The 18399-nt window shown below is 46.2% G+C and overlaps 2 protein-coding genes across 22 annotated transcripts in view; both read left to right on the top strand.

The window, feature by feature from the left end:
* The window catches only part of FOXP1 (forkhead box P1), a 631964-nt gene that overhangs the window by 24755 nt on the left and 588810 nt on the right, over positions 1-18399 (top strand). The window lies entirely within an intron of this gene.
* Positions 14196-16714, top strand: LOC148115554 (uncharacterized). Its single transcript, XM_087887928.1, has 2 exons — positions 14196-14684; positions 14866-16714. Exon 2 carries the CDS (start codon positions 14915-14917, stop codon positions 16697-16699), a length of 1785 nt encoding a protein of 594 aa, XP_087744054.1. The 5' UTR covers positions 14196-14684; positions 14866-14914; the 3' UTR covers positions 16700-16714.

The raw sequence follows: 18399 nt of genomic DNA on the forward strand, positions 1-18399 counted from the left end.
TCCATGTCCCGAATCAGGGAAGGTGAATGTAGGTTGCGCTAGCCTCCACCTCACCTCAAGGGGTTGGGAAGTGGGTGCGTAACTCCCCACTTCCATCCGCTCAAAACACTGAGGTAGCCCAGTTAAGGACTGGCTTCACATTGGGTGCAGCCGATCCCAGTCCCGGGAGTCTCTGGATCTCAGAGCAGTCCAGTCTGACTCATGGGGCGACTTCATTTCCCCTCCTGGAGCTGGGTTGGACTGGCAGCTCTTCTAGGAATCTGACGCCTTGGGCCGAGCCCCCAAACCTCCGAAGGGCTTCCTCTGCAGCCTCCATGCCTCGCCCCATTTCTTCAGAAGGAGAAAGCAAGGGGTCGGTAATTACTTGAGCATCCACCCCCCCCGGACCCCTCTCCAATTTCTTCTTTCTCCTCCATCTTCACTGAGTCTTCGCACCACCCAGGGTTTAGGTAGATGCTGGGGCTCAACACCCCCAACAGCTCCCTTACGGGGTGCCGTTAGGCTTTAAAGGAGATTTGGGTTAATGTCAGCGTTCCAAAAAAACCCCAACTCCAAGTAAAGGCACGGAAGCAATCATTTTCCAAAATTCTTTTTACTAGAATAGGCAAACTGGCACATCTGGGAAAACCTGAATCTGAAAAGCCCGGGTTTTCCCTCAGTAAGTCAAAACCCCCCAAACCATCCCCTTTCTCCCCAGCCGATCACATGCTCCAATCAACGTCCGTTCCATCTCGACCCAGCCCCCTGACCACTCCTCCTCCAGATGCTGGATCGCCCTGACCTTGACCGACAGGAAGAATGCTATTATGTCTACTAACAACCTCTCTCCTTAATCCCCCCTCCTACTTTCCCACACATGAGAAGGTGGCAGCATTGATGCTTCCGGCCTAACATGGCTTCCAAAGCTGGCACAGCTGTTATAGTGGCTAGGTAGAGGTTGTCATTTTGATATATTTGCTTTTTCTCCATTAGTTCAATTCATACTTTCTCTCCCAATGTTATTCTACAGCAGAGGTCTTCAAACTTGGCAGCTTTAAGACTTGTGGACTTCAGCTCCCAGAATTCTCCATCCAGCTATGCTATGTTGGCTAGAGAATTCTGGGAGTTGAAGTCCACAAGTCTTAAAGCTGCCAAGTTTGGAGACCCCTGTTCTACAGCAACAGTCCTGTAGGACAGATTGGGCTAAGAAATGGTAATTGGCTCAAAATCTTTCAGAGAGTTTTCATGATGATGATGATGATGATGATGACGACTGCAATGTCTTAACACATAAATACTTATATTTTACTAGAGTTATGTATTGAAAATTTAGTATTTGTTATTATTATAGTGGTTCTAAAAAAGTTTGTGAATGCTTTTTAATTTCCAATGGTTATGACCTATACTTTTGCCACATACAAGTATGTAGCTTTGGGTCATTTTCCTCACTAAATCAATGAACAAGTATGCTATGTTTTTGACTCATTTGTCTCTTTAAGTAGTTTTAGAAATTGTGTGGAAAACAGATCATATTTATGTAGAAATACTGAACATTCAAAGGGCTCACAAACTTTTAAGCACCACTGTATACCTGCATGTCACATTTTTTTTCCTGGGGAATTGGTTTATAAATGAATAAAATATATGATTATGTATTTCATCTTCTTATAACAGTTCTATGACAATCTTATGAGACAGGTGAGGTTGAGAGGCAATATTTCTAAAATTGGAGTGAATTTAAATTTGGGTGATCCTAAACTGTCGCCATCGATAAGTACACCAGTTTTTGCATCAGCTGATCCCTTTTGTGACATATTCTTAATAATTAAAAATAAATGAAAGTTGTTTAAAAGACAACTTTATAAGCAATAAAGACATAGTTTAAACCTAAGAGCCTATCTTTCAGGGCTCCCTTTTACCACCGATGCTTGCTTGATTTTGATTGAGATTACATGTGGTTAAAGAATGAAATGGGAAGGATTTTGTTGTATTTAGGCAATACTGTATGTAGCAATTAGTTTTTCCCTGCTGATAATTATAAAAAATGCATGAGAATATACTTTATAGATGCTATACTGAACTTGACATCCGGATAAGATTTGGGTGTAGCTTGGCAGGTTAAATATTTAACATGCATTCTTCTATCCCTACTTAACATTGTGTTCATTGTATACTCTTGAATAGGCTTTTAATATTCCTTGTCTCAGTTTCCCGGTTTTTAAAAAATGATAAGAATAATCACTTTCCCGTTAGGGTAAATATCTGATAAGTAATAATTAGTAATTAATCTTAAGATTAGTTGAGAATTTTTGTGTTACATGGGATTGATACACATAACAAAAATTATATAATGAAAAAAAGTTCCTGCCCATGTGTATGTGACTAAGTATTTGGGTGTGGTATGAACTTTTCAAGTAAGCTTGATTGGAGATAACACAAGATCATTGGTTATAAATAACCTGTTTGCATATAAATTATATGCATTTCATTCCAAGTTGATTCTTATTCACTAAATAGAGATTAGAAAAGGAGAATCCTTACCTACAGTAATTGACTAGGAGTACAGAGTTAAACATCTTAAGTTATCATTGAAAGATGTTTCCAAAGCTATATGAAGAATGCCAGATTTTAATTTGATTTGATACATGGCATGTAGCATTGCTAATGTGTACACTTTTTTAAGCAAAAACCTATTTTTCATTTTTCCCTTTAATTGGCATAGGTACTTATTATCAGAATGTGAATTCCGGAATCCCAAAGATGACTTTACTTCAGGTTGTGCCAGGAAGGGATAGAAAGAAATTGTACCACCTCAATGATAACATGACACCTGAGGTGTTTTCGTTCATATCATGAGGATTATAGGATATCATGCCTCAGTTAGGCACAGAATTTAAATAATTTGCTGTTATGGTATACAATATGTAGCGAGCATAAAAATTAGAAATTTATAGGGACAGCATAACAAATAAGAACTGTATCTCAACTTGACAGCAAGTTGTCTCTGTACCAGGTTTTCTTACTGGATAGGCCGCTCATGAACAGGCTCAACCACAGTTTGAAATGGAACAGTCCAGGAATTTTGGAGAAGTTTTTGTTTGAGAAAACTGTGTCCATAGGCATCTATAAGAAGCCACAACAGTGTCAAAGTAATACCTGTGTCATTACATCATTGTGTGAATGAAGAATTACAGATAGTTCTCAACTTACAACCATAATGGCATTTTAGTTATAAGGCATGACAATTGTAAGTTGAGACACTCACATGAGCCCTCAGTCATAAATTGAGTTAATGCATTCCTATGGACATTTTTTTCTAGAAACTGTGCTAAGTACACATAGAATTGTTACTCTTGGTATTGTGAAAAGCGGTGAAAGGCGTTCTAAAATTAAATATTCATCTCTCCTTCCACTTCCACAGTCTTATGGGTAGGGCTAATAAGTGCTTGTGTAAGCTGTTGCTTTTCCAGCACACAGGATTTTACCAGCACACAGGTTTAGGCATGCAAGTTTCTTTTGATTTGGTTAACATGATTTCTTTCTTTATTACCCTAAGTTATTATTTTTATGACTATATTCAAGGTCAGAGTGAACTTGGCATTAAATGGCATTAAAAAGCATTTGCATCTTTTACTGATTTAAAGACTTTAGTGGAATTTGTTGGTGATTTCTGTTGTTAAATGAGACATTTGTTAAGTGAGTTTTGCCCCATTCTCCCTTGCGCTATTTAGAGTCCCTTGACTGGGCTATATCTTGTCCGATTGGTCCATGACTGAGCAATAATTTGAATAAACATGCCTCCTCTTCCTGCTTGTCCCCAGTTCTTTGCTCAGTCCGATCCATGAAACTTGTCTTTCTTTCGCTCTTCATTTCTGGACTCTCTAAACCTTGCTAATTTCTCTAACCTTTCCCCTGCTGGCTAATTTTTCCTTTTTAGGATATTTTTAGACTGTTTAGGGGAAAATTGAGAAGCCGATTCTACCGCTGCTCAGCTGAGCCGCCCTCGCACTTAGGACTGCTGCGGTCCTCGCAATTACGACCGCCGGAACACTTTGAATTTCAAGCCTTTTGCTGTGAGTTGTCGGGCTGCGCAGGGGGGGGACCGTTTCGTTGGTCCTTGCTCTGCGGGGATAGAGGGGAGGCTTTGTTCCGACGTAGCCCAGCTCTCCCACACTTTGTCCAAGTCGCCATTAACTGGGACTATTCTGTAGTCCCTGTAACTGGTGGAGCTGAGGGGAGGTCTCAACGGAGCAGTTCATCTGTTCTGGAGCTGATTACTGCCCTTATTATTATACTGAACATGGCTGCTGAAGGTTGCAATGTGGGATGTTCACTGATTATTTTTCTCTGCCACTACAGCCACTTTCTTTATTGCCTCAATAGTGGCTGCCATTTTGAATCGCTCCACTGCTGACTCATAGCGGCGCCATTTTGTTGCCTGTGGGGGGGTGGCTCCCTCATCCCTTGAGGCTATTTCTTATCAAGGAATCACCGCATGACCACTATTCCTTTGGTACATTTGTTTCTCGCTTTTGATGTTACAGGAGTATCACCTTTTAATTAAACTTCATATTTTTTGTCTTCAGTATTCCAGAATGCCTAATCACAGCCGTTCTAAAAAGCTCCAAGGGCAAGCATTCCACTAAGAGACCAGCTTCCCAGCTTGCCTCCACTTCTTCTGCAGCTGCAGAGAGGGATGCAAAGCGAAGGCACCTAGCCTTAGACAAGCAATTTGACAAGGCCAAAAGACAAATAGAGGCCATTGTTCATCCTCCACCTGTCATGCCCATTCAGTCTGCTTCCCCTCAGGAACAGTCCATTTTTCCAGAGTGCTGCTCCCACTGTCCATAGCTGGGAGGTTCCCTCAGATCTTGACACTAACTGAGTGAGAGCTGATTAAACTCTCCCTATTAAGGCACGCCTCCAATCCCATCATGCTCCAGTCTATCACTCAGTTGCTGACAAGAGCTGACGTGAATTAAGAGCTGTGGTAACTAGTTTGGAATTTTTCTTTAATTTCTATCTCTTTTTCTCTCCCTGTGCTCATTTCTTGCGTTTAGAATTTTTTGTTATTTTTGATTAGCCCTTTTTTCTTGTGTGTGGACACATATATATTCTCTTTCTGCTTGTGCTGCTAGTGGCGTGCGGTGTGTCTGGGCCTCGGGCCGCCCACGCCCTAGGGAATCGCAGCCGCCGGATTGCGACTCTTCGGGGCGGATCCGGCTTGATCTGATTAGCCGTGAGCGTGGGCCAAGCGTGCAGGCTTGCCGCTACCGCCACCTCCGCCCTGAAGACAGACCTCCATCATCCATTCCTCGAGAGATGTGCAACCTTATTGCTCAGACCGTGGCCAGAAGCATTGTTTCTGCCCTCACTCAGAGAGGTATCTTGGCTCCTTCATCGGCTCCAGCTCAGCCACACCGTTCTTCCAGGGCATCTTCCCATCTGGACAGCGAGGTGTCTTCTGTCACCAGGTCTCCATCCCATTCTCACCACAGTGAACAGTCCATCCTTGAGGAGGAGGAGACCATTGACTATGATCTCTCTCAGGAGGAGGAGGAGGAGTCCTTTCCTGAAAAAACCCATTCATCGGGTCTCTTTAAACATGAACTATTCAAGACCTTGCTACACAAAGCCAGAGTCACTGCAAACATGGGCGTTTCCTCCTCCGGTTCCAAGACGGCTTCGGATCAACAGGATTCCAACACTCGCCTATTTTCAGAAGTAGTGACAGAGCAGGAAGTTGTTCCTTCACCCAAATTATTTCTTGACACAGTGCAACGCCAATGGGCCCAACCTGGCTCCATTTCCACCCCAAGCGGTTTAGACAAGAAGCTTTACTCCACTGAACAGGAATTCGAGGAACTGCTTAAGTTACCTTCGATTGATGCCACGATGGCCAGTCTCACCTCTTCCAGTCTCCTTCCATTGGATGCAGCTGAGGGTCTCCGTGCAGAGGATAAGCGGGCAGAAACTTCCACTCGCAAGACCTATCAAGCCACCGCTTGGGCTATCAAGTTGTCCACTGCAGCTTCCTTCTTTGCATGTACATCACTCATTTGGCTTTGCCAAATGCAAAGTAGAGTGTCCCCCGAGGACACACGGCTGCACCAAGATATCAGCAAGATCATTGCCGCCACGGAATACATGGCAGATGCCACCCTTAATTCTGTCAAGTTCGCATCTAGAGCCATGGCTTCCAACATAACATCTTGTCATCTCCTTTGGCTCCGCCACTGGCAAGCAGACATGAAGACAAAGTGGCGCCTCGCAGCGGCCCCCTTCAAGGTTGGCAATCTTTTTGGCGAACCATTGGACCCCATATTGGTGGAAGGTAGGGACAAGAAAAAGATTCTCCCCTTTTCTTCCAGGCGCTCAGACAGACGCTCTGCCTTCCCTTACCGTAGGTAGACCTTTCGGCCAATGGACCCAGGTTTCCATTCTCCGGCCCCCTCCCTTTCATTCAACCCTACGGCTGACAGATTTCAGGACAATTTAGGGACTGCAACCGTCAGACCCAGTCCAAGTGGCCCTTTCGGGGTTCCACTTTTCACCCCTAACACAGAAAGTGAAACTCATAGCTCTCCGGACTGCATTGGTGGGCGTCTGGCCCTCTTTGCCCATAACTGGCGTTCCACGACCACCGATGCTTGGGCCATACAGATAGTTTCCCTAGGTGTCACCTTAGAATTAGTTTCCACACCCCCTCGACGATTTATCAGGAGTTCTACTTCTTCTGACCCGGCCAAAAGATCTTCTATGGAGGCCGAAATTCAACAATACCTTTCAATTAGAGCCATTGAACCAGTTCCTCTAGAACATCGCGGAACTGGTTTTTATTCTATTCTATTCTTAGTTCAGAAAAAATAGGGGGGTAACAGGGCCATTTTGGACTTAAACGCCTGAACGTTCACATCAAATATAGGTGTTTCAAGATGCATTCCCTACATTCTATCCTGGCAGGCATTAGAATTGGAGACTATCTGGCATCCATAGATCTGCGGGAAGCCTATCTACATGTTCCCATTTGACCATCCCACAGACGGTTCCTCAGGTTTTGTTACGGGTGGGGGCATTTCCAATACAGGGCTCTTCCCTTTGGATTCTCCTCTGCCCCCCATATTTTTACTAAGCTTCTTGATGTGGTGTCAGCACATTTGCGGGCCTCACCCATCAGAGTTCAATGCTATCTCGATGATTTTCTTATCCAGTCTTCATCATTTCAACAGGCTCATTTGGATCTTCAAGCCACCATCAATGCCCTTCACCTTCACAGGTTCACCGTGAATTGGGAAAAGAGCCAGTTTTTACCGTCCACCGATCTGGTTCATCTGGGAGTGCGCATAGACACAAAAGCGGGCCTCGTGTTCCTATCACCGGAACGCCAGGACAACATCAGGGCCACAGTGACACGGGTCAGATCTCTCCACAAAGTTCCTCTTCTCCTCTTCTCCCAACTGCTCGGCCAAATGATTTCCTGCCTCTCAATCATCCCTTGGGCAAGGTTCTATTCCCGTCCACTCCAGTGGCTCCTCCTTCCCAGCCAGAAGGCGGGCATCAGCAATTCCACCTTCTGCATCAGGGTTCCTCGGAAGGTTGTCTCTTCTCTCAAATGGTGGACATTCCCGGCCCTAAAAAAAGGGTCCTCCTTCCTCGATTCACAGCGACTGATCCTGACAACGGACGCCAGCCTGTTTGGCTGGAGTGCGCACTTCAACGGTCGGATCACCCAGGGTCGTTGGATGCCAGTGGACCTTCGACACGACATCAACTGGCTGGAACTAAGAGCGGCCCATTTAGCCCTACGGCACTTCCATCACCAACTCTCCGATCAGCACGTCCTACTCAGGACGGACAACGTCACCACCAAGGCCCATGTCAGCCATCAGGGTGGGACACGGTCCAGGGCCCTCATGACCGAGGCCGCGGAGCTGGGAGCCTGGGCAGAGAGGCACCTTCTTTCCCTACAGGTGGAACATATTGCGGGCTCCTCAAACCTTCAAGCAGACTGGCTGAGCAGGACAGCCATCGACCCAGCAGAGTGGCAATTACATCCTGATCTATTCCGTCAGCTGGTACTCCGTTTCAGCCAACCTCAAATGGATCTGTTTGCCACTCCGACCAATACCCAGGTGCCTCGATTTATCTCCAGGTACTGGAATCCGCAGGCGGAGGGAACCAATGCCTTCCACTGCAAATGGCCGCCCGGCCTTCTCTACGCTTTTCCTCCGATTCTTCTCATTCCTCGGGTCATCCGGAAGATCCTGGAGGAGGAAGCAGAGGTCATCCTCATTACCCCGTATTGGCCCCATCGCCCCTGGTTCGCGGATCTCAGGGTGCTTTCGAAGGTCGGGCCTTGGCGAATTCCCTCGGATCAGGTATGTCTGATTCAAGGGGCAGTCCACCATCCAGAACACAGTGGTTACAACTAACCTCCTGGCTGTTGAACGGCAGATCCTGAAGGACGAACACTTTTCTTCCGAGGTGATTTCCACTATGCTTGCTTCCCGCAGAAAATCCATCATTCAGATTTATGATGCTACCTGGTCGACTTTTTGCAGATGGTGTGCCTCTTCTAATGCAGAACCGGCTCACACTTCCGTTCCACACCTATTGGAATTCCTCCAGGCGGGTCTCAAGGGCAGCCTTGCAGTCAACACTCTGCGATGGCAGGTTTCAGCCTTGGCGACGATTATTCCTTGCCGGGACACAGTTCTTTATCTTATCACCCACGTGTTCATGGTTTTCTCAGAGGGGCGTCAAATCTCCGACCTCCCACAGTCCACAGATTCCCTTCCTGGGACCTCAGCCTCGTCCTGCAGGTACTTATGGATTCCCACTTCGAACCCCTATCCTCCGTCTGCCTGAAGTTTCTCACCTTTAAATTACCCTTCCTTATCGCAGTTACGTCTGCTTGGTGAATTGGCGGCCCTATCCACACGAGGGGACTTGTGCATCTTCCATCCTGATTGAGTGATCCTACGACTGGACCCTACCTTCCTCCCAAAAATCAATTCATGGTTCCACAGAACTCGGGAGATTGTACTACCCAATTTTTGCCCTAACCCGGTCCATCCCACTGAACGACGTTGGCACTCCCTGGATGTACAACGGGCTCTCAAAAGGTATCTCCACAGGACAGCCTCCTTCCGCAAAACGGAATCGTTGTTCTTGTCTTTCCAACCCACCTCTCTCGGATCACGAGTTTCCTCTTCCACCATCTCCCATTGGCTTAAAGCATGCATCGCATTGGCCTATGAACGCAGGAACAAGGCGCTCCCTGGCTGTATCACAGCACATTCGACACGTAGCGCTGCTACCACTGCGGCTTGGGCCACACAGGCATCTCTTCTGGAGATCTGCAAGGCCGCAACGTGGAGTTCCCCGACATCCTTCATCCGGCATTACAAAATAGATAAATTTGCCTCGGCCGAGACTGCCTTTGGTCATAGAGTCCTTCAGCAAGTCCTCGATCCTGTAGATCCATCTGCCTCCTCTTCTTTTTCCCATCCTAGGGATAGTTAGCTTGGGTATATCCCAGTCAATGGACTCTCTAAACAGCGCAAGGGAGAATGAACATTGGACTTACCTGAAGGTTCCTTCTCCTTGCGCTGTGTGAGAGTCCATACCCTCCCTATTGTCATTCCTTCTTTGTCTATCCTTTTTTCTCTCTTCCCCTTTCGCTCAAGTCATTTGGTTCTTAGGATCCGGACTTCGCTGGCAAACTGGGGACAAGCAGGAAGAGGAGGTGTGTTTATTCAAATTATTGCTCAGTCATGGACCAATCGGACAAGATATAGCCCAGTCAATGGACTCTCACACAGCGCAAGGAGAAGGAACCTTCAGGTAAGTTCATTTTATGACCTTGCTTGCCTCAGTTGTTAAGTGGATCACTGCAGTTGATAAAGTTAGTATCCTGGTTGTTAAGTGTATCTGACTTCCACATTGACTTTGCTTGTCAGAAGGTCACAAAACATGATCACATGGCCTTGGGACACAGCAATGGTCATAAATATGAACCTAAGTATCTGAATTTTGATCACATGATCATGGGGATGCTGCAAAGGTGGTAACTATGAGAAACAGTCCTAAGTCACTTTTTTCAGTGCTGTTGTAACTTTGAACAGTCACTAAATGAACTGTTGTAAGTCGAGGACTACCTGTATTTAAATTTTACCTCATTTGTTTATTTAGTTTCAAAGAGCTATATTTATTTCTTAAAATGTTTACAGTCCTACTAGCTTAATATTTCAGAATGGGTTACCATCTATACAATACATAAAATGTAAAAGAATGAATATTTTCAGAAGTAGAAACAGAAATAAAACATTTTGACAACACACAGCGGGGTGTGGACAGACTACTGCGGAGTAGGATGTGGCTTCACACAGAATAGTAGCTTCAAGTTGGCTGCAAGGAAAAGGCACTCTTAAAGAAGGCCCTCTTCCATGACCCTATATAACATATAGTTTTTCTCCCAACTGTGCAATTCAACAATCAGTTTCTAAATCTTAGAAAGTGGAAAATACTGGAGTGGACAACTGACCTCTTAGTTCATTTGAATCTCAGGAGTATTTTAGTAATAGTAGAAAGGTCTCTAAGTTGCATATTAAACCAAGCACAATAATCATTTTTCAACTGTATATCAGTGTTAGCATATTAAAATCAGCTTTGCATGGGGTGATAGAAATATGAATAGGTTGATATGGAAAGATATTTTCAAGGTCATATATTGACTGCACTGCATGGTTTAGGCTACATTCTGTGACATCTCTGAAAATGATGGTTTTGATGTAAGGTTCAGTTCATGAAAAATAAGTGGAATAATATTTTCCAGAACAGGGAGTAGCTATGTGATCTGATCCTAACAATGAAATGGTACTAAGCCTTAAAAACTGCACTAACACTAGAAATTGTGGCAAAATCACAGCACTGTAATCTAATTAAGCATTCTAACCACTGCACTTAGCTATTTCAAGCCTGTAGTGCATTTGTTAAGTTCCTTTGGTCATTTGACACAAAGCATGTTCCAGTTAAGCAGTTAGTCATTAGGTTATGACTATAAACAGGAGGTATAGTCATATTCTTTAGTATGTAAAGTAGGTACAAAAAGCATAGCCTGTGATATGAACAGCATATAGGTACAAATGAATATGTATAATGTCTGCTTTTATTGAAACAGTTCTTTTTAATACATATAGTCCTTCACTTACAACTGTAATTCAATCTGGAATTGTGTTCATGCCAGTCATTATGTGGGTCACCATGTGACTGTGACTGTTTTTATGACCTTTTTTCAGCGGTCGTTAAACAAAGATGGCTGTTGTAAAGTGAACACTTTAAGCAAACATTGCATCAATAAGCAAATCTATTTTCCGCAATGGAAGATTTTTGTCAGAAACCAGAAGTAAACACCGGGCTCTGGCAAAAAAATAAAAATAAAAAATGGTGACATCATTGCAGGATCCTGCAAATGGGCATAAATGCAGGCCAGATTCCAAGTACCAAAATGTGATCATAAGACCATGAGGAACCTGCCCTTGGAACTTCAAATATATTTGTAGCTCAGGGTTGAAATGAGGAGTCCTTGATGCTCTCTGAGCTTGGCTGTTTTCTTGCAGATGTTTCATTACTAGTGTAGCGCTGATGATATTGCCTTGTTTAGACAGTGAAACGTCTGCAAGAAAACAACCAAGTTCAGAGAGTACCAAGGACCCCTTAAGCAACTGGTCACAACTCGAGAACTATCTGTGACAAAACAGTACGAAGTTTGAAAAACAAACCTATTTTATGCATCTATTGCATAAAAATATTGGAAATTTATTATGTAGCATGATAAGTACAAGAAACAACACTGTTCACTTCATTTTTAAGTAGGTGCATCTTAGGCTTTATTTGTAGCTACGTGCCACTGATTTTAGAAATACAGTAATTGCAGGTGTTTCCCTTATCTAGACCCTAATAAAATAGTCAATGCTTCCTGGCACAATTATATTCAATATTAACATTTGCTTACATTATCTTTGTCACATGTGTAAAATTGATCTGGCTTTTAAAATGCTGACAGTGATACAAATAGAAAATGAAATTAGGATTGAGTTTCTAGGAAGTGAAATGGCCAAATCTCCCATTTATGGTCACAACTGTGAAGGTAAATTATATTTGCCTATATGGTATGCATCAAATTATAGGATATCTGCTAATAGATTGGGATGGTTAAAAAGACAGTTTTAAAACAGTAACTTTTTATTGCCTTGTGTTTTTTAAAATCAAGTTCCTTAGGGACTTTACGCTATAGGCGTTTTAATGATACACTGTTTGTTGATTATGTTTGAGAGGAACATTCCTTAATCTGAATTTACTTTGTATTATCTCCAAATTTATATATCACCTTCTATCTTGAAGGTATGAGAAGTTTAAAATGATACTTCAGGACAGGGGTGAAATGTACTTACCTTCCTTACCGGTTCGGAAGTGCTTGCGTGCGTGCTTCATGTGCGCATGCAGACCTTCTGTGCATGCGCAAAACCTCATGCACAGAAGGTAAAAACACATTGCTTCCTGGTTAAAACAAGGAAGTAACGACACAGGAGCGGGTGTGCGGAGCTTTGCTTCGCCATCGCTACTGGATCGTTGAACCACACACCACGATCGTTCCCAGATCGTCCAATCCGGTCCAAACTGGGAGCATTTCACCCCTGCTTCAGGATATCTTTTGAGATTCGCATCTATTATAATTTTAATGAGCTGTGGTAGCACAGTGGTTAGAGTGCAGTACTGCAGGCTACTTCTGCTGATTACCGGCTGCCAGCAGTTTGGCAGATCGAATCTCACCAGGCTCAAGGTTGACTGAGCCTTCCATCCTTCCAAGGTCGGTAAAATGAGGACCCAGATTGTTGGAGGCAATATGCTGATTCTGTAAACTTCTTAGAGAGGGCTGTAAAGCACTATGAAGTGGTATATAAATCTAAGTGCTATTGTTATTGCTATTGTTACTCTGTGAATATTGAGTGCTTAGTTAACATAACAACAGCAATTCAGGTTTAAAGGTGTTTTGGTATTAAGGGGTATGCAGCTGACAACTGCTTCTTCCCTAAAATTGATACAATATTGCTATATTTAATATCTAAAAATTAATACATTTCTATATTGCTGTATTAATTTATCAAAAACTAAATAAAACCGAATATTACATTTTGTTTAGCATTTAGATAAAATCACATATCAAGTAAAAAAAGAGTAATGCTTATTCTAAAATACTTATGCTGTGTTTCTTAGCTGTAACTTTCACATCCACAAGAGAAAAAAATGAAAATGCAGAGAAGTATTCTAAAAGTATTGCACTTAGTAAAGTATAGATTTGCCAGTTTATGATGTAAATGTAAGAGTAGAACTGCTTTTCTATTAAGAATACATACCTTAATTTTGATGATAAATATAACTAGATTTTTTTATTGGAATGTGCACTTTACTGGGAGAAAGATGTATTCAAATTTATTTCTCATCAGATTGACATAACTATTTTTTTGCATATAACTTTACTTTTCCAGCATTCATTATGAGATACTTTTCAAAATACTTGCAATTGGAAAGGAATAGTTGAACTTAGTTGTTTGTAATTATTGTGTTCTGCTCCTCTTAACACATTGACTAACAACTTGAAAGAGATGGGTCAGATAATCTTGAATAAAAACTAACTCTTTCTGGGACTTTGGGGAAAGAAATAGCAAACTGACGATGGCTCTGCTAAAAGCAGATTTGTTCATGGTGGAAAGAAGAGCCGTCAAGTAGATTGGCGGTTTTGTAATTCCTCTCCAGTCAAGAAGAGAATTTGAAATTTGCCTACAAGTGCTCTATAGAGCTGCTGTTTGTGAGGAGACCTCAAGACAGTGGTCTCCAGTAAGTTAGAGCTCTGGGAGACAAAGAAAGAAAAGGTGACTGTTTTTGAAAGCAGGTCAGTTGAAGATTAGAGTAGACTTGTTGTCAGGTGATTTCAGAAGAAATTTTACTTCAGTCCTTCCTAGGTAAATGCTACAACAAAAAATGCCATTTCCACAGTAGCACTGAACAAGTTACACAGTCTATTTAAAAGAAATCTATTTTTCTCGTTGATCCCGGCTCCAGTGGTCAGGATTGGGTAATGCCATGATCCAGTTATTGATTGAGTCTGCATAGCTGAGAAGCTCCTCCCCTTTGATCTGCTTCCCAGCTTTCTGACTCAATCCGGTTGAGAAAGGCACGTTTGAGTCTTGCTCTGGCAAAAATTTCCCTTTTGCCTCCAGTTTATTTCTAGCTCCCAGACCTCTTGGTTGAGCTCCCAGCGCGAAGGGGTTCGCACCCGAGACCGCTGGAAGCCAAAAGAAAATTCTTTTGGCTGTGAGGACTGTTGGTTCCCGGCTGGTTGAGCCTGGTCCTCACTTCTGCGTGGAGGCCTATTCCCTCTACCGCTGCAGCCTTCGTGGCTGGAACTTCTTGCCTGGCCAGGCTGAGGTATCTCTGATAGCTATCGGGGATCAGATAGCTGTAATACCGCTGCTGCTGGTAAAGCCTCAGAAAACAACGAGCTTGCAGAGTGCTGGATTGACATCGGAGCCTTCCTTCGGCTCGTTTGGGACAGCGCAGCGGCGGAGCGGCTTGAATCCACAGCCCTTGCTCCGTGGGTGGATCAGATAGCCTGATCTTCTCCCAGGCTCCTGGAATTGCTTGTAAGTAAAGGGGGGGGAGTTTGTTCCCCTTTTTAAACGTTTTTTGTTTCTCCTGGGGCCAAATTAAGTTCCGGCGGCCATTTTAGAATTCCAGTGGCCATTTTGGGACAGCCTCATGGCATTAGAGGCCTAACCAGAACTTCAGGCCTGCCTTAATTCTCTACCTTGCCCTTTATTACAGCACTATTGGAGGCCTATTCTTCTAATAAAAGGATTTACAGGCCCTTCAGATGGCTTCCCAAAGGCCTGCCAGAACATCCAAGCACCCCCCACAACAGGAGGAATTCAGCTCCTCTGACCCGGTGCCTGCCAAGAGAAGCAGGAAGACCCACCATACTTCCAAGGGGCCCAAGCCCTCCCAATCTGCAGCTATGTCAAAGGAAGAGCTCAAGCGCCACAAGGCTATTGAAAAGGCCATCCAGAAGGCCATTCAAGCAGCTTCCTTACAGGAGAAAGTATCTCTTAGCCCCCATCCCTCTAGGGTGGTGACACCTTCAGCTAGCACTGTACCTCCTCCCACAGGCCCAGAACCTGCTGCTTCCCCTGCCCAGCCGCAGGGGGTAGATAACCCAGGGCAGGCTCTCTCCCCTGCCTTATCACCAGATAGGGACTCTCCCTTGCCTGAAGGGTTGAAGGAAGTTAACGCAGCCTTATTTGGGCCCCAACCTGAGGTTTCTTCTGCCCCTTCGCAGCCCCAGGGGATTCCTGTACAGGTTTCCACACCCTTGGCTCCCCCTGCCCCGGCCCCTGAGCCCCAAATAGCTCCAAACCTGGCTTCCTTTATCCGAGAGGCCATTAGGATGGGTGTTAGGGAAGAAATGCAGAGGACCTCTTCATGGGTGTCCAGCCATTCTTTTTCACAGGTGGATGTTGAGGGCTCTATTCTCTCTGTAGCAGAGGCAGCCCCTCAGGGTCCTGAGTCCCCTGCCCAGGCCGAGTCCACTGATCATTCTGATAAGGAATCCATATCCGCCCCTGATCCTATGGATCAGGATTTGTCTGAGGACGAAGACTTAGGCCCCGACCAACCAGCATTTGTGGGGCTCTTTAAGCCCCAGCTCTTTCGTTCCCTACTCCACAAGGCCAAGGCCATTACTGGTTTGGGCTCTTCTCAGGCCTCATCTGTCAACACGGGGGAGGGTCCATCCTCATCTATACCCCTCTTTGAAGTACCTACCATTGAATCTGAAGAAATCCCGGGCCCCAAGATTTTTCGGGATATTTTACAACGCCAATGGGCGGCTCCGGCGTCTGGCCCCAGTCCCAATGTCTTAGACAGACGTTTATATAATTTGGCTCCTGAATTATCTTCTCTCCTGCAGGTCCCTTCTGTGGACCAGCCTGTGGCAGAGCTATCTGCCCCCACTAATTTGACAGGGCCACCTGAGGAAGGCCTACGCCCGGAAGATAGGCGCCTGGAACATTCCCTCGTTAGATCTCACCAGGCCACTGCCTGGTCGGTCAAGGCCTCCTTGGCCGCCTCCTTTTTTAACCGGGCCTCAATTTTGTGGCTCCGCCAACTCCAGGCCAGGCTCCCTGTCTCCGATTTAAGGGCCCAGCAGGACATAAGCAAAATCATTGCAGCCCTAGATTTTTCAGCGGATGCAACTTTAAATTCTTCCCGCTTCGCTGCTAAGGCCATTGGCTCTTCCATAGCTGCCCGGCGTCTACTCTGGCTTCGCCAATGGCAAGCCGACGCCAAATCTAAATGGCGTCTAGCATCTTCCCCCTTCGAAGGGCCCAAGCTCTTTGGAGCCCCTCTGGAGCCTCTCCTCATAGAGTCCAAGGACAAACGCCGTATTCTACCCAGCTTGTCTCGGCGTTCCGACTTCAGGTCTCAATCTAATTTCCGCCCTTTCAGGCCTTCAGATGGGGGTTTCTCTGGGAGCCGTCGCCAACGGTTCCCCCCACCTAGGCAATTTAGACCCCAGGACCGCCAAGGTCCTCCCCCTAGAGGTCAGTCCAGATGGCCCTTTCGAGGGAGCAGGGGGCGGGGGTTCCGTAGATCACGCTGACGGCTTGGCCCAGCTTCCCATTGGAGGCCGCCTGGCTTCCTTCGCCAGCCAGTGGGCAGCTACCTCGTCGGACACCTGGGTCAGGGAGACCATCAGCTCTGGCCTCTCTCTCGAATTCCTCTCCACCCCCCCAGAGAGATTTCTTCGCTGTCCCGTCTCCCGGAACAGATCCTCCCGGCTCCTGGTGGCATCAGCCATTCGTCACTTGTTGGTCATCCGAGCCATCGAGCCGGTGCCCCAGGAGCAGCTCGGACAAGGCTTCTATTCACGCTTGTTCGTTATCCGGAAGTCTTCAGGGGGATGGCGAGCGATACTAGATCTCAAATCCCTGAACCGCCGGATAGTGTACCGGCGGTTCAAGATGCAGTCCCTCCAGACCATCTTGGAGGGCATCAGACTTGGAGACTACCTCTCGTCGATCGACCTGACGGACGCATACCTCCATGTACCCATCCTCCCCGCCCACCGCAGGTTTCTCCGCTTCTGTTTCCTGAGCCAGCATTATCAGTACAGGGCTCTTCCATTCGGCCTCTCATCGGCCCCCAGGGTATTCACGAAATTGATGGCCGCCATCGCGGCCCTCCTCAGGTCCATCCCCATCCGGATGCAGTTCTACCTGGACGACCTTCTGGTCCAGTCAGTCTCAGAGAGTCAGGCCCTTCAAGATCTCTCAACGACTCTCAGAGTCCTGGAATCCCACGGATTCTCTATCAATCGGACCAAGAGCCATCTGGTCCCGGCCACGCGTCTCCAACACCTGGGGGCGATCATCGACACGAGTCTATGCAAGGTCTACCTTTCCCAGGATCGCCTGGCCAGCCTGCGGTCTCTGGTCAGGACAGTGAAGGCAGGGAGGGGCTCTTCCCTGGCTTCGCTCTCCCAACTCCTGGGAAAGATGGTCTCTTGCATCGGCATAGTTCCCTGGGCACGTCTTCACTGCAGGGATCTGCAGTGGTTCCTCCTACCTTAGCAGAAACGGGGGATGGGGTCCTCCCTCCGGCGGGTCCATCTTCCTCCCAAGGTGCTCCAGTCCCTCGATTGGTGGTCCTCGGGAGCTCTTCTTCAGGGGCGGGAGTTCAGGGTTCCTCAGTGTCTTATACTGACTACAGACGCCAGCCTTCACGGCTGGGGGGCCCACCTATCCTCCTCCCTCGCCCAGGGTCGATGGACCCAGGCGGATTTAAAGCACAACATAAACTGGCTGGAACTCCGGGCCATCCACCTGGCCCTACGAGTCTTTGCCCCCGAGGTTCAGGACAAGCATGTCCTGGTCAGAACGGACAACGTGGCCGCCAAGGCCCACGTGAACCGCTTGGGAGGGACCCGCTCTCGGCATCTCATGGAGGAAGCCGAGAGACTGGGCTCCTGGGCGGAATTGCACCTAAGGTCATTGAGGGCAACTCACATCTCGGGGGTGGAGAACTCTCAGGCGGATTGGTTGAGCAGGACCATGGTGGACCCCGGGGAGTGGACCCTGGAACCTGCTCTCTTTCGGGAGATCACATCTCGCATGGGAGTTCCAGTCCTGGACCTCTTCACCATACGGAGCAATCGACAGACCCAGAGGTTCTTCGCACGGTTTCCGGAACCAGGAGCGGAGGCCGTGGATGCTCTACACAGCGTCTGGCCTCCCGGCCTTCTATACGCCTTCCCTCCTCTTCCCATCGTGGCCAAGGTCATCAGGAAGATGTTACAAGAGA

This window comes from Pantherophis guttatus, chromosome 2 (assembly GCF_059756535.1).
Source record: "Pantherophis guttatus breed Tessera chromosome 2, ASM5975653v1, whole genome shotgun sequence".
NCBI classification, from domain to species: Eukaryota; Metazoa; Chordata; class Lepidosauria; order Squamata; family Colubridae; genus Pantherophis; species Pantherophis guttatus.

Bases quoted from the DNA above. Each gene is read 5' to 3' on its own strand.
- LOC148115554 (XM_087887928.1), top strand. From the start codon at position 14,915: ATGGCTTCCCAAAGGCCTGCCAGAACATCCAAGCACCCCCCACAACAG.